We start from the raw sequence: 16,545 nt of genomic DNA, 5'->3' as shown, positions 1-16,545 counted from the left end.
CAGGCTTTGGCACGCTGTGTTTGGCACACATGTGTTTTCAGAAATTGAAATTTTTTCTAACTTCCTCAGTGGCATATTGTTCTTTGGTCTTCATGAACTTGTATAATTTCTGAAGTTTCTCTTGTTCAATGTTAGTGCCCTTCTATTGTGATCAGAAAAAAAAAAATAGTTAAAATTTGTTCTATGGCCTCTAACATTTGGCATACTCAAAAGGAAATTATATGCACTGAGAATGTGCATTTCTGTGGCCACTATATGGAATGTTCTACAAATGTGTGTGAGGTCCATCTCATGTATAGTTTGCCTCAGACGTTGCTTGTTTGTTCTTGTCTAGATGACTTGCCTGTTGATGAAAGTGGAGTATGGAAATAGCCCACTACCTCTCTAGTGCTTGTTTCTAAACTTAGGTCTCCAACATTACGTGCATATATTTATAATCGTATACTTTAAATTTTTTATTTTGTTACATTTTTACTTGTGTGTGTGTGTGTGTGTGCATGGGCATGGGCTACAGTGTGTGGAGGTCAGATGACAGCCTACACGAGTTCCTTCTCTCCACCATGTGGGTCCTGGGGACTGAACTCAGGTCATCAGGCTTGGCAGCAAATGCCTTTACCTGCCAGCTCCTCTGCTGACCCTGAGTCTGTGTGTATTGTGTGTAAAATGAATGTTATGTATGTGTGTGCAGATGGTATGCACTGTATACATGCAATGACCAGAGGAGGGCTTCAGGTGTCTTCTATTATTCTCTGCCTTGTCCTTAGAGTCTCTTGAACCTACAGCTTGTGTCTTTTGACTAGAGAGGCAGCCAGCAAGTCCCAGCCATTCTCCCTTTTCTACTTTGATGAAGTAATTGTTTAGTCATTGTTTAGTGACCTTCTTTGTCTCTTTTGATATCCTCCCCTCCTATTCCCAGATAAAAGTGTAGCAACTACAGCCTTCCTCAGAATTCCATTTGCTTGAAATATTTTCCAGATGTTTTTATTTCCGGGCTCTTATGTGCCTTTATTGGTGAACTGAGTTCCCTATACACAGCATTTGTTTGTTTGTTTTTGAGACAGGATCTTGGAGAGTCTGGTACCTACTGTAGCCCAGGCTGGCCTCAAAACTCATGATGATCCTTTTGCTCCAGCCAAATGAGTGCTGGAATTAAAGGTGTGTGTCATAACATCTGGCTTGAAAAAAAAATCTATATCTATAGCTTTTGATTGAATAATTTAGTCCATTTGTAGTCAAGGTTATTATTGTAATATAGGAACTTATGCCTGTCTTGATTTTTCTAGTTATTCTGAACATTCTTTTTCCTCATCCTATTCATCTTTGCAGTTTGTTTGCTGCATTTGATAGTCTGATTTTATTTTGTCTGTTCTTCTAGTGGAATTCATACCTTTATATGCTATTGTGGCGGCAGTTACCTTCCTTTCACTTTAGATGCAGTACTTCCATAAGCATCTTTGTAAGGCTGGTCCTGCAGTCATGAATTCTTCGAAGTTCTGCTTATCTTGGAAGATCTTTACCTCTGAAGGATAGCTTTGCTGAGTATAATAATCTTGGTTGGCAGTTCTTTTTTTTTTTTTTGAGAACACAGAAAGTGCCATTCTGTTTCCTGGTAGCCTATAGGGTTTCTTACTGGAAAATCTGTTAAGTCTAGTGAGGTTTCACTTAGCTATGTCTTGGTGCTTTTCTCTTGTAGACTTTAAAATCCTTACACTTTTGACAGTTCTGTATTACGGTGAAGATTTTGGGTTTTTTCAGACAGGGTTTCTCTGTGTAGCCTTGACTGTCCCGGCTCGCTCTGTAGACCAGGCTAGTCTTGAACTCACAGAGATCTGCCTGCCTCTGCCTCCCTGAGTGCTGGGATTACAGGTGTGTGCTCTGCTATGGTGAAGGTTCTTTCTGGTCATGTCTGTAAGCCTCTTGTATATGGATGCCCATGTCTTTCCCACAATAGGTAAAGCTGTACACTATTATTTCATTGGCAATTTCTCTATACTACTAATCTGTCTCCTTGCCTTTGGACAGTCCATGGATGTATGTTTGATTTAATGGCCTGCCACAGATTTATATGCTTTGCTCCTTTCTTCCTTTCTTTTCTTGTTTTTTTGAGACCCGATTTCTTTGGGTAGCTCTGGTGTCCTAGAACTTGTTCTGTAGACCAGGGTGACCTCAAGCTCATAACACCCACTTGCCTCTTCCTCCCATGCGCCACCACGACCTGGCTTTCCCTCCAACCTCTTGGCCTGAATGAATTATTTTGAAAGTCTTGTCTTCAAGTTAGACATTTTATTCTACCCAATCTATTGTTGAGGCTTTCAACAAAAACTTTTAGTTAACATATATAGATCCCTCACTACTAAGATTTGATTTTTAAAAAATTCTCTTAGTATCTCATTCATCTTATATCCTCTTATTTAAATGTTTGTTCTTTTCTATTTCATTGAGCTTTAAAAAAGTTTCATTCATTCCTCTTTCTTTGGGATCTATTACTAATCCTCATTTATTGGCTTGCATGTTTGTATGTCTGTACGGGTAAATGTTTTAGTGTGCTTGTGGACATCAGAGGACAACTTGTGGAAGGTAATTATTTCTTTCCACCATATAGGGTGCCAGAATAGTTAATTAGTCTTGGATGCAAGTGCCTTTACCCACAAAGTATCTTGTGAACTCCTAGGCAGCTCTTTATCAAACTAGGCCAATCTGCCTGTTTTGAACACTTTGAGGTGCAAGCAGCAAACTATAAAGTATGGTGGAGGTACTAATGGTAGAGAAGCTATGACTGTGGACAAGGAGGCTTATTATGGGAGCCGAATCTACAAAGACTGGACATCCCATCTGCTAGAAGAACCTGGAGAAATGTGAGAAGTGTTTAAGGGCAAAGGGTTCCAACACCAGAGCTTGAGGGTTAGAACTCCAGCCACTAGGTGGTGTTTCTCGTAAGCCCTGGGTAGTAAGCTGCTACCTTGAATGGGCCAAGCAGTGAGCCTCCAGCTTTGAAGGCTCCTAGTAGTATTCAAGACAGAGAGCTATGTATCTGGATTTAGAAGCGTGGCCTGTGAACCTCTAGAATGCAGGCCTGTCATCACTAAAGGGACTGCCTGTCTAGCCATGTTCAGATAGAGCAATATGCTCTCCCATCCTGGGAAGCAATCACGCATGACTCCATAGGCAACTCCCAGCCCCAGTGTAGTATGTCCCTGGAGTGCAGACTATGCAGGGTGTTTGACTCAGAGGCACTTCTTTGGCAAAGCTTGGATTACAAGGCAGGCAGCTGATGAGCTGGCACAATGCAGGTGGGTTCTCAGGGATAGGAATGTGCAGGGTTTTCTGACCCGTGAAGCCATCCAGATTCAAACAAAAGTTCTCTTTCTAGGTAGCTCCTGGCTATAGTACTGAGGGTTTACAGGGAGACAACTTATGAATTGTTTTCAAAGCAAGGCTTCTGTGAAGACGTTAGATAGTCATCTAACTAGACAGCACGCCCGTGAGGATTGTGAACCCTTCCAACAGCTGGGATTGCCAGCATGCACAGTGGCTGTGTGAGCTGAGACTTTTTCCTCTGCATCTCTATAGAGGGGCAGCTTTCCCTCCCTGTTATGAGGCAGGGGCTACAGGTGCCAGAATATTTTGTTTCTTACTAAAACTTTGTCCCAGGCCTATGAATCTCACAAGGTTCTGATGCTCTTCTTTTAACTATCCCTCACCTCAAAATCCAACCATACAATTGTTGTTTGGGTTTTTTTCTTTACAGGAAGTGAGTGCTAGGATACCATTCTGGTATCCCTCTAAAAGGTCTTGACAGCCAGCAGACCAGCAACACCTTGGTTTGTTCCTCTAACAGCTGTCACTTCTGCACTGACCCATCAGCTGGGAGTTGGGTCTGCTCCTTTAGTTTTATCAGTATAAGAAAGCAGTTCTGTTCCTTTGGGTTGTGAATCTGATTGAGAGCCAGAAAACAAACCACACATTTGCACTTCTGGAAGCTTTGTTCTTTAATGAGTCATGGAGTGATTTGTTTAGCAGGCTGCTTTCGTGTAGCCATACAGTGCATATTCTGAGTGACGCAAACTGCACTTCATACAAAAGTCTTGCCCCTCCCCAAAGAAAGAAAGAAAAAGAAAAAGAAACAAAGAAAGGAACTTACAAAGTGCCGCTGATTGCATCAGGAATGTAATCAGTTCTATGAATGAGATAAGTCATTCTTATAGAATTCTTAAACAGTAAAGTGGCATATTTCACAGGATATGTCCTTTTATAATACACAGTATTTTAAAATTTTACACTCACCATACTTATAAATTACTTTAAACCCATTAAAATAATATAATACTAATCTGTAGTCCACACCTTTCCCATAGTAAATACAAATATGGTTCAAGAGGTGCAACTTTTGTATGACCTAAGAGGGTTGATAAATAGGCATTAAGAACGATGAGTGACAAGATGACAGACCAACTATTAGGGCTTTTTTGAAGTTTAAACCAGATGATCAGTAAGGGCTAGTACACTGGAGATTACCCATTTAACACCAAATCAAGTGAGAGAATGTTCCAGAGAAATGTGGTCTCAAGTACCTTAGGGATGCAGAAAGTTGGGTTTCCTACAAATACCTAAAATTTTTACTACTAAGGCCAGCATGGTGTTGGGGCACAGTGCTGGGAAGTTATCACAAGTGTGTGGGTGCATATAAGACACCATTAAATACAGAAGAATGCAGGTCTCAAGTCTATTTCCCCACAAGAATCTTACAAGTGGGTGAGAAAGCCATCTGGACAACTTCTTTCTACAGTTACAACTCTCTCAACTTCACATACCTCCTGAGAATCCTTCCTTCTCTCTAGCTTATTAGTTATGACTCAACAGGTATAAAGGTGGAACAATACAACTGATGGATCATCTCATGTCTTCGCACTTCTGTGACCTTGTCTTTGATTGTGAAACAAAGAATAGTATTCATACCCTATGCAAGGTAAGTGACAGCAGGAAAAGTTCCCAAAGCCTGAGAGTTGACCCTAGTAACCTGTGCCCTGAACTCCCATCTGTCTTGCTTAGCAACACTCACATCACCCTTTGTGTTTCAGAAGCCCAGAGTAGCCATATAATCTAAATGGCAGGAAGTTCTAAATTATGTGCATAGTAAGTATGTTGCCTCCCTGAATCTTGCCTGCGTTTGCTGTGATCTGCTTCAATCTGTGATGCAGAATGAATTTGCTTCTGCTACACTTCCTATGATACACAGCTATAGACACATATTAATGGGTGGAAAAGAAAATGTAGGGGTTATTGAGGGCTAGAAGTATGTGATGTGACTAGAATGTTCTGAAGTGTGGAGCCAGAGACTGATTCTCTAGGAGCATTTTGAGATTGAAGAAAAGCAGCAAGGTAGAGACAGTGAACCATGAGTGACTGCAATACAGTGTTGCTATAAGGTGATGCAGACGCCCTGATAAGAACCGATGGAGTAGAACGTTTGATTTTGACAATACTGAATTATGGCTTCATACCTATCGGACAGATAGTGCCTGCAGACTCAAGAACAACATTCTTTCCTCAAAGGGACCTACACTTGCTGAAACATTCTTACCATTATGTGGATTTCCCCCACCCCATCCTGCTCGCTTGTTAAATGATTAGAAATCCACAAATCTAGCAACTGAAAAAAGCTTTTTATTTAACTTTATTCAAATTCAGGTTTTAGGTCCCTGAGAAAAATTATAAAGTCCTTTAATATTGATTACCTAGTTCCTACAAAGAGACCTATGTAGGTAGTTTTTTTTTTTCCCTCAGCCCCAAATTTACCTTATAGAAAAACAAAATAAGCTGGGCGTGGTGGCCCCCAGCACTTGGGAGGCAGAGGCAGGCGGATCTCTGTGAGTTCACGGCCAGCCTGGTCTACAGAACGAGTACAGGACAGCCAGGGCCACACAGAGAAATTCTGACTCGATCAAACAAACAAACAAACAAACAAACAAACCAAAAAAACTAAGCTGAAAACATTTAGGTGGGAGAATGTGTATCAAGTGCTGAGTTCCAGGCCATTCCTCTGAAACAAAGGACATTGTTCTGAGCCAAGTGAAGAGCAATAGTTTCCACCAGCAGCAGCTACTCTCCCCAGCCACTGAAACAGACAGTGTAGCCAGCAAGGACCAAAGCAGCACCCCACCTTGTCATAGCCATGCTGGCTTCCTTTAGGACGGTTTCCAAAATTCTCATTGTCAATGCTTTGTTAACATTTTCTGACTGACCAGCATCGCTGGGGAGATTTTCAAAGCTTCCTTCATGTGTCTCAACGTTGACCCATACAAGGGGGAGGGAGGACTCCTGCCACCATGAGCTGCTGTTCAGAATGACACTACAAGTCTCATCTACAGAGCTGGCCAGTAAGCACTGCAGCAGTGGCATGAGGTTCAATGTTGTATAAGAGGAGAGACTCTGCCTTAACAAAAGATTTCCTGTTCCCATAATGTCAAACAAAGAAAATGAAGAAAACCAAAATTCAGGTTATAGATGGCAAAGGCTCTTCTTGTAACAGTGCATATGGTAGTTAGACAAAATGTATTTAGTGACTTTAAAAATAAACATTTTCACATACTTAAGAAATGGTATCATGTCTCATTTCACATACATTATAAATAGCAAAAACAGATTTCTACTCCCACAATTGCTAGTACATGATGCTTCCGACATTATAATTTAGGTACATGGAGACCACCAGTGATGAAAAAGATGCCCTTACTTTTCCTTCAACCAGGGGTGAATGGTTCCCACCACCTGTCCAATGGCCTCTCATCTGCAGGAACAAACTCCATGGGGAGAAGGGGGAAGCACAAGGTTAAAAAGAACTAGGCATATTATACACGTGTATTTACAGTAAACTCCAGGAGCAAGTATATTAACAAAAATAGCTTCAAGTAGTCCTTGATTTTTTTTCTTTTCATCTAATACTGATGGTCTGAGAAAAAGAAGATAAAAGTTAAATAGATCATACTAAAACTCTCTAAACTTTTGGCAGCTTTCTATAACACTCATGCAATGCTGTATGTGAGTACTTGTGGAGAAGTGATTAAATGGTCACCTCGTCTATGGTGGTACTCCACCAGAAGATGAGTAGGCTCGGGTACAGTCTTCAGTTTAGTCTATACAACAAGAAAAGCCTGGATCAATCAGGATGAAGCCTTCACATTTAGGGATTACCTAAATGTGTCTGTGACATATTAAACACACACACTCTCTCTCTCTCTCTCTCTCTCTCTCGCACACACACGAAGAATCTGTTCTAATAATCAGGGCTTATCAGGACAGTATGGCTACCAGAACTTTATCCCATGCAATATATTTGGCAGAACTAGCCAGGAGTTAAACCAGCGCTGATTATGATACCAAATATCACCGAGACAAAGCATGGTCTCTTCACTGTATGACCAGATAGCTGAGACATGCTCTGGTGGCTTAATGGAAATCATAGTTTATGTTTCCAAAACATAACATGGTATATTTTGTAATTAAATTTAAAATAGAGGGCTTAGGCTTTTTGCTTATAAATCCTTGAGGAAAAATTTATATTCTACGACAGTTCCTAAATATCCCAATACAAACTTAAAAGCTTTTGCTTTGTATGCTTCCTTCATACACTAGAAATGAGAACATTCCTCAGGATCACAACAGCCCCCTAGTTCAGCAACTATTTGTGGGCAGGGAAAGGTAGGTGGGGAGAAGCAATATTGTTGGCGAAAATCCCCCCAGCTTAGGTGGCTTTTAGTGGAACCTCAAATAAAACACAGCAGCCAAGGCACAGCTGGCCCATCCCTAGCAAGCTTCAGAGAGGCCACTTCTGTAGGAAGCCCAGCGATCCAGCACACAAACTGTCTCCTGAAACAAGAGGCAGGACCATTAGGACTGACTGTTACAAAAAAGGTGAGCAGAAGAGGCCCCAAAGATGAGATGTGGGGACACATCTGTCCATTCAGACCATAAACTCATTACTCCCAAAGAGTGGCAGCTGCTGTGTAGAGCTGCAGTCCGGGTCCAACGTTTTCTTTCGGCCAGATGTGACTGTCCCCTCTGGGGTCTCTTTGGTTTTCTGAGGTGAGTTTTTCACATTCTTTAGTTTTTGTTTGCCCTTTTCAGGGTTGAAGGTTCCTCTGCTGATGAACTGAGGCCTGTCTTCTAGGGATTTAGGTTGGCCTAGTGGTCCTTCCATTCCCAGGGCTTCACAAGCTGAGGCAGCTCGGTAAAATGGAGACTTGGAATAAATCTGGAATCGCTTTCTAGTGCCATGAGAAGATGTAGTGTTAGATAAGCATGGCGAGGAGGAACTGCCTGCGTCCAGAGGGTCTGGAGGCTTTCTTAGCTGCTTTCGCAACTTGCTTGAAGACTCAGACTTGCCAGCTGCTTTCAGGGAGCTAAGGGCTGAGCTTCTCTCTAATGTAAAAATAAAATAATAAAGTTGTAAGCAGCATCATGTAATGAACAGAAGCCATTGTTCACATGTGAAACTGAACGGGCCAAAGTTGTGAAGGACTAATTGATTTTGTGCAGAATCATTACTTTAAAAGCTCTTTTAGAGCTGGATGGTGGTGGCACATGTCTTTAATCCCTTTAAACCCCGTCTTCAGGAAAAAACAAAACAAAACAAAACAAAAAACCAAACAAATCCCCAAGCTAAGTAGTTTTTTGTTTTTTGAGACAGGGTATCTCTGTGTAGCCTTGGCTGTCCTGGACTCACTCTGTAGACCAGACTGGCCTCGAACTCACAGAGATCTGTCTGCCTCTGCCTCCCAGAGCGCTGGGATTACAGGCGTGCACTACTGTGTCCAGCTTAAGTAGTGTCTCTTTCACAAATGCACAGGTTCCTAAGGAATCCCGGGTCTTTGGGAAGCTTCCTCATCATTGTTCACTAGACTCACACAAGGTCAGTGTACTGTTGGCAAATTAATTTTGGTAATTTACCACAGAGGGAAAAGACAATAACCACAATACATGTCCATCCCATGGCCATTTTCTAAGAGTGAACACCAAACCTGTACCCTGCTGTGAGGCAGAACTATTACACCAAAGGAGGTATTTATCCGGGTGGCGTGTCTCAGGAAGACAGAGCTCACCATGTATTCTGGAAGCCTTTGCAATGCTGACTATCCTAGGTCTCTGCTGGCCTCATAGTCAAACATGCCAGACTTATTATGAAATATTTGTGTAATGAGATGGAGAGTTTGTAGACAAAGTTTCATTATGTAGCTTCTTGGCTGGCCTGGAACTTCTATAGACCATGCTAGCCTCAAACTCATAAAGATCTGTCTGCCTCTGTCTCCTGAGCTCTGGGATTAAAAGTATTCAACACCAGGCCAAACCCAAGAAAGCTTTGTGTGTGTGTGTGTGTGTGTGTGTGTGTGTGTGTGTATTTATTTATATGTGTATGCTTTGCCTGCCTGCATGTATGTATGTATGTGTACCAAGTGCATGCCTGTTATCCTCAGAGGCCGGAAAAGGGCATCAGATTTCCAGGGGTTGGAGTTACAGACATTTATGAACTACCATGTAGGTACTAGGAACTGAACCCAGCTCCTCTGGAAGAGCATCCAGTGAGTGTTCTTAACAACTGAACCACCCTTCCAACTTTAGCTTGGAAATTCTTATTCCTTCCTTACAAAACAAATTGTGTCCTTAGTCTAATATATTCATTTATTGGATCTCTCAAAAATGGTACCTTCAGAATCCATATTCAAATTTTCTGAGCTATCAGCAGTTCCAATAGAAGCCTCGGACTCAAGGGTTTCATCATCAGAGGCACGAGGTTCCAATACAAGCATCTCAAATGTTAGTTCTTCCCTATGAGACACAATCAACAAAGTCATTAACATGACAGGAAGTAGAAGAAAGACAACAGGAAGACCTTCCATGAAAGCAAAGGAGGTAAATAGCAAAGGTATTTCTCATTGTTCCACCAAGGTGATGAAGAGGATTTATTTATATGCAAAGCAATAGGAAAGCAGTATGAATGAAAGCACAAGAGTACAACAAATTTATGAGTAATTGTGGGGCTAGGGTTAGGTAGGCTGAGACATGTTGCTGCAACTGTGAGATATTCTAAGAACTCTGGACTGAAAACAAGTTCAGGATTCCAAACTCATTCATGAAATATCAGCAAGTACTGTTCTCTTTCCGGACCTCAGCTTCCTTATTCAGAAAACAAACTAGATCATCTCTAAATTTCTTTTTGGCTGTTACACTGTATTTGGACGAAGCTTTCCTAACTAAATGCAGATTTTATCTTCTACCTTGACCATATCAAAGCCTCTGGATAAGTGAAACATTCAACTTTTCTGGCCTGTGAAGCTTGCATTATCTCTCACTACAGTACGTTCTAATTTATCAGGTTTCACCCACCTATGTTTTAGTAATATCCCTTCATAGTTTGTAGTTACTAAGACTTGGGTTCTAACCTTATTTTCTTAACTAGGGCCCTGTCCACACTTTGATCTATTTCAACCAGTACCTTTACAAAAACTTCGAGGTGGGGCATGAGGGTGGGACTGGGATGAGAGAAGGAAGGGGGCTGGGTTGTGATTAATACATTTAAAAAAATCCTAGTACCAAAATATTGGTATGTCTGCAACATTTTTCCTCTACATAATTAAATTTCTCCAAACAATAGGTCATACAGCTTGTCAATTCCTAGAAATGAGCCAGCTCTGAATCTAATTATTTCTCCTCTTTAAATAGCCTGAAATCCACAGACCATCTTTTCACGGACAGCCTTCCCAGTTGCTCATTATTTCTGTGTGCAGTCACATCTTTGGGACTTATATGTCTGTACTTTCCTACAATTTCCTATTTATCTCTCTGTATCTCCAATACTACCTTCACAGGAGCTGAGGTAGGTCATCTTTTCAGTGTGGGTTAGTAGCTACTGCCTTACTTTTTCTACAGCTGAGCCTTAGCTGGTTTTTAGTTTCCCTAAATTCCAGAATCAATCCTGATATTAAAGTTTCTTGATTCTTTATGAATCAAGTTCTCAGATTTAAGAGATGAGCTCCAGGGACTCAGGGAAACATTTGGGATTTCTTAAAAAAAGAGTAATGGATGTCAATCAGAACTAGAACCTTCAGGGAGAACCATGGGATAGTGTCAACCCACTCTTGCCAGAGTGATGATGGAGATAACAGAATTCAACTCTCTTTTAAATAATAACAGGTTTTCTCAACCCAGTACTACAGGTGCTGCCTTGTTCTATCTGTTTGCTGGGCCCATGGTAATATTGAGTTTTAAATTATAACATCCCTTCATGGAACTGCAACTAATGCCTATGCTTGAAAAAGATTTTGTCTTAGCCGAGGGACTCTGTTCCATTTGCTTATCTGTTTATGAGGCTGCTCCCTGACCTGTCAGGATTATAATACCTCATCTTGGCTCTCCATTGTTCATGCCTGATGAGTCTGGACTAAGACTGGCACAGCCTATGTATATGTACCCTCCTTATTCTACTACTGCTCAGCACCAAGATTCCTGCCTCATGAAATTTCCTTCCCTGAGGTGAGAATTCACACTTACCTGAGTATAGGCCACAAGTCTCTGTCAACTCCACATCCCCCGGAACACCTGACACAGTGCTTGTTACATGAGATATTTAATGAAAATAAGGAAGCATAAAGGGTAGAAGGCAGGAAACACAAAAGACAAACTGGACACTTACTTCTCTTTCTGTAGGTTCTCAATCTGCTCCGTCAGTACTTTTTCCTCCTGCTGCATTGCTGCTTGCTGCTGTTCTGTAATATCAGTTTCCATGGCTGTGTCACTAGTCAGGGTCTCTTCTGGGACATCAGACACAGAAGGCAATCGGACTATAACAGGAGAGGATGGACTTGGATAGTTTCCTCGATGTATGCGCCCCTTTCCCTGCAGAGAGCATTCATTTTACAAAGTAAACTAACTTGGTTAGTTTTATGTTGATCACAATGGATAACAAGTATCCTTCCATCACATCATGAGAACGATGGGCCAAACAGGCATAGGATATTTACCAAGATATAAATCCAACAATTAAGTTAAAAGAATTTAAAAAAAAAATAATTTATTCAGATTACATCCCTATCATTATGCCCTCACTTGTATCTTCCCGTCCCTCCTTTCACCCTATTTCCCTCCCCTAGGCCTGTGATAGAAGGGGACCTCCTCCCCTACCATATAATCACAGCCTATCAGGTCTCATCTGGATAGTCTGCTTCCCTTCCTCTGAGTGGCTGAAAGAATTCTATCAAGAACACTGAAACACATTCCAGTTCTGGGCATTAAAAACCACTGTGCTGAGATGAGAATCTTCTTTTAATTTAAGCTGTACACTAAATAACTTCAAACCAATTAAAACTTAAAACCGAGTTCTGTGGCCACAGGAGCCACACATTTCAGACACAATATTTACAGACTGATAGTTGCCCCACACTAACATTGAAGGTACACACTGTTTTCAATATTATAAGTTCTGACAATATAGCTTCAACCTTCTCAGGACAATCTCTCTGGGAAGATTGAAGAAACATGCCCTGAAATTTAAGTTTTGAAGGAAAAAAGTGATATATGAGATTGTTATCGTGATATGCCTTTTCAAGAACTTTCTATTCTTGAGATGAGTGAGGGAAAAATCTCCCCTATTGTTTTCAACTGTTTTCCTTACTTATGACTTTAGTTTTTGCTAATAGCCAACTAGGTTTAACAGATTACATCTCCTGCCAGGAATAACTAAATCAACATAAAAATGAACACACACTTGAAGATATGGATAGCTAAGGGGTAGGAAAGGCTGGCCCAGCACTTACTGGTGATTTGCAATTTCAGAAGGGGTGGCAGAGTTGGAGCAGAACTTTGAAGATACTACAGCTCACAAATATAGAATAGTCTGGAGCTACACACAGCCTGTATACATGTTTCTAAGTCTTTAAAAGAATAACTCATTATTATTAATGAATTATCTATGGCTGTTTTATTCAACAGTGGCAGGGGTGATTGTGGAATAGAGGTTTTATGGCTTACAATATCTAAAATACTTACTCCATGATCCTTCAAAGAAAAAGCTTGCCACCCCCTGAAGTACAGAATAAAAGGGTATGAGCTGCTGTCTCTCATAGAACCTTCATGACTAACACTGAGATCTCAAACAATTGCATTGTAGACAAAAGGGTAACTGAAATTACTACAGTTCTTACAGATACGGTGTCCTACCTTCAAGTTATCTGATGGGGAGACACACACACACACACACACACACACACGAAATAAAAAAATGCAAACTTCTAAGACTAGATTTAAATGATAAACTGCTAGTGCCTAAGGATCTGGCAGAAAAATAAAATTACTCTTTATATAGGTAAGCAATGTAAGCTTGGGCCTCAAAATGCTTCCTACAAATCATCTTTCTTTCTTTCCTTTTTTTTCCGAGAAAGGGTTTCTCTGTGTAGCCTCGGCTGTACTCGAACTCACAGTGATCCACCTGCCTCTCCTCCCGAGTGCTGGGATTAAAGGCGTGCGCCACCATGCCCGGCTCCACAAATCATTTTTCAAATCAAAAGTAACCAGGAATAAAAGGAGGTAAGACAATGCAAATGAAAACTGGTAAAAAACAAACCAACAAACAGAAAACAAAAGCCTTCAAGGATTGTGGTTATCAGACAAACTTGAAAATAATCTGTTCAAGCAGGTGGGAAAACATAATTGAATTAAGTAGAAGGGAAGTTAGGCCTGAAGAAAAATCCATAAGCACACCACAAGAAACAAACACAGAAGGAAAATTTCATAAAAAATGGTAAAAGAGAGAAAACAGTAAAAGAGAAAAAGCAAAAACAAAAAAGTCCATCGTCTGTTTAAATACAAGGTGAATATGAGAAGAGATAGTAGACACTGATACACAGTCCTAAGCCAAAGGGAGTTCTCAACAGCATGTACACACTACCTAAAACAAGATGTTTTGTATTTAAAATCTACAAATAGCTCAAAACAAAACAAAACAAAAACAACACTGCCAATAGCAATTAAGTCAGACAATGACTAACATATTAAAGTCCTCGTACATTATCTAGGAAAAAGATAAAAATATCAATTAATGGTCACTGAAAAGGTTAATGATATGCTCTTTAGACTACACTAAAATTAATCTGTCCATCAAGACAGTTTCATTTATTTATTTGGGGTTTTTTGTTTGTTTATTATTTTTTGAGGTAGAGACTTGTTAAGAAAAGTATAAAACACAGGCTGGGCTTTAGCTGGTGATCACCCAGCCTCTACCTTCTAAGTGCTGGGATTGCTTGCATGTGCCACCATGCCTGGCCTGAAAGATACTTTTAAGAGAGTAGGGAAAAAAAAAAAAAAAATCAAACCATAAAATGGAAGATGCTTGCAAAAGAATAACTCATCAAAGGATTATATGCAGGATTCAGAAGAATTAGAAATGAAGATTAATCTACTCAAGTATAGAAAAACAGAAAAGCAAGCTCAGTGCCATGGCTCATGCCTTTAATCCCAGCACTAGGGAGGCAGAGGCAAGCAGATCTCTGTAAGTTCGAGTCCAGGACAGCCAGGGTCTCACAGAGAAACTCTGTCTCAACAAACAAACAAAAAACCAAAAATCACCCCCAACCCCGCTACACACAAAAAAACCAGAAAAGCACATTTATCATATTCACAAAACAAGGTATCTGAAGGCCAAATCTATTTGTGCACATTAGAATCACAGAACAGAACTCTAAATTGAAGACATGGCATGCATTCTGTAATGACTAAAAGTGTGTAACAACACAAGCACTAGGGAGGTGGTGAATATTCAGAAATTCCTGTACACTGCTAATTATAGTTCAGCCATTTTGGAAAATATTAAAGATATTGCCAATGACCCAGATATTTCACCCATAAATATTACCCTAACAAAAAGGCATGCACGTTGCCTCTTCCCCCAAACAAATTCTACTGCCCATAAACAGTACACTGGATAGACTATGGTAGATACATTCTAGGATAGGATATAGCAGCAAGAGTGAGCTGAGCTACAACTAAACATGCCATGGATAAGTCTTACACACATAAAGCTGACTCAAATGTCAGATAAAAAAAATACATATTATACAACCTCATTCATATGTGGCTCAAAAAACAGCACTGTACTCAAAGAATTTTGGTGACAACAACAAAAAACAGAAGTATTTGCTGCAGTAGTCCTTATATGCCTGGTCTGTTTTTAGGTAACCAGTTTTGATTTTGACCATCTTATACTGACAATACCTGTAGAGTTCTAATGCACTTGGGAGACTGAGGAAGGAGGACTCAAGTTCAAAGCCAACCTGATCTATGCAGTGGGGAAAAAAAAAAAAAAAAAAAATCAGAAAGAGAGCTCTGGTTAATAGATCTGAGCTGGAATGCTATAAGGCTAGCCCATAGTTGGCTTCCAAAACTAACAAAAACACTGGGGTCCAAATGCTTTCATGTGAAGGATTCTAAGTGAAAACACCTTTTTGAAAGTTTTCCCAGTTTACCTAACACTTCCATTTTTCTTTTTTAAAGATTTAAGTAGGTAACAATGAAGATGAATAGAAAATATACTACAGTGCTAAAATGATTATGGCCTATGAAGAGAGTCTGCTAAGGTTCATAATGGGGGAAAAAAAGGATACAGGAAAGAATAGGAAGACATAACAGATAAGACACAAACTCAGTACTGTCAATCAGGGTAAGCCTACATAATCGAAGAATGACAATGAGATATGGATAGTGAGTATGTAGGAAGACAGTTATGATAATTTCTGATGGTTCAAAGAAAGTACATATAACTGAGATTTATCTAACTAAAACTAGACGTAAGTATCTGGAAGCATAAATCTTAGAATCCTAACAGGAAATCTACCCCAGATAGGGAATATTTTAAAGATCACTGTTGTCATTCATTGAGCCACAAAATCAGGACTGAACTGAATTCTGAGACTATATCTGACGGATCTTCCTTCATAAAAAGGCAAAGGTCCTTTAGCCAAGCTTCTCCTACCAGCCTTGCATGGGAGTCTTGCATAAAGTCCATGCTTTGTATGATACTTTGTATGAGCTATGTATGGTAGTAGGTATTGAGGCTGACTCAAAAGTTGTATCCCAACACCTGTATCTATAGTTCATCCCATAATAAAAGTTAGTAAAGATTTTGAGTACAGCCACTGTATACTTCCATATATTTTCAGACTTTCTGTGCACTGCAGTAAACTAGCCATAGCTATCTCATCTCCCCCACCCGTTTTACCTGAGAATTAAACCATAGTCAAGGCCAAGCAGTCTACCACCAAGCTGTATATATCCCCAGTGTACAATGTGCACACTGTTTTACATAATAGTGCTAAGATGCCATTTGTCCTTTGTATTTAACTGACATTTACATTAATTAGATACAGGGGATAAAAACACACTGATGACACCTCCACACGATCAAAGTAATGGCACAGAACTGTACTACTAGTCTTCACAGTCTTTAATATCATGTATTACAGGTAAAAGTTAAGCTTCATGCCATCAGTTAAAGTCATATAA

The 16,545-nt window shown here is 40.2% G+C and overlaps 1 protein-coding gene across 1 annotated transcript in view; it reads right to left on the bottom strand.

The window, feature by feature from the left end:
- Window positions 1–7,612: 7,612 nt before the first annotated feature.
- Myo9a (myosin IXA) overlaps window positions 7,613–16,545 on the bottom strand; it is a 171,134-nt gene continuing 162,201 nt past the window's right edge. Inside the window, exons 42-44 of the mRNA XM_051156589.1 lie at window positions 11,687–11,889; window positions 9,701–9,822; window positions 7,613–8,418 (exon numbers count right to left, since the gene is read on the bottom strand). Coding sequence (XP_051012546.1) covers window positions 7,961–8,418; window positions 9,701–9,822; window positions 11,687–11,889 — 783 coding nt within the window. The 3' untranslated portion in view covers window positions 7,613–7,960. The remainder of the gene's footprint in view (window positions 8,419–9,700; window positions 9,823–11,686; window positions 11,890–16,545) is intronic.

The sequence above is a fragment of the Acomys russatus genome, chromosome 14 (genome assembly GCF_903995435.1).
Source record: "Acomys russatus chromosome 14, mAcoRus1.1, whole genome shotgun sequence".
NCBI lineage: Eukaryota > Metazoa > Chordata > Mammalia > Rodentia > Muridae > Acomys > Acomys russatus.
Note: the sequence above shows the minus strand (reverse complement) of the source record. Positions and strands in the feature narration are given on the sequence as shown.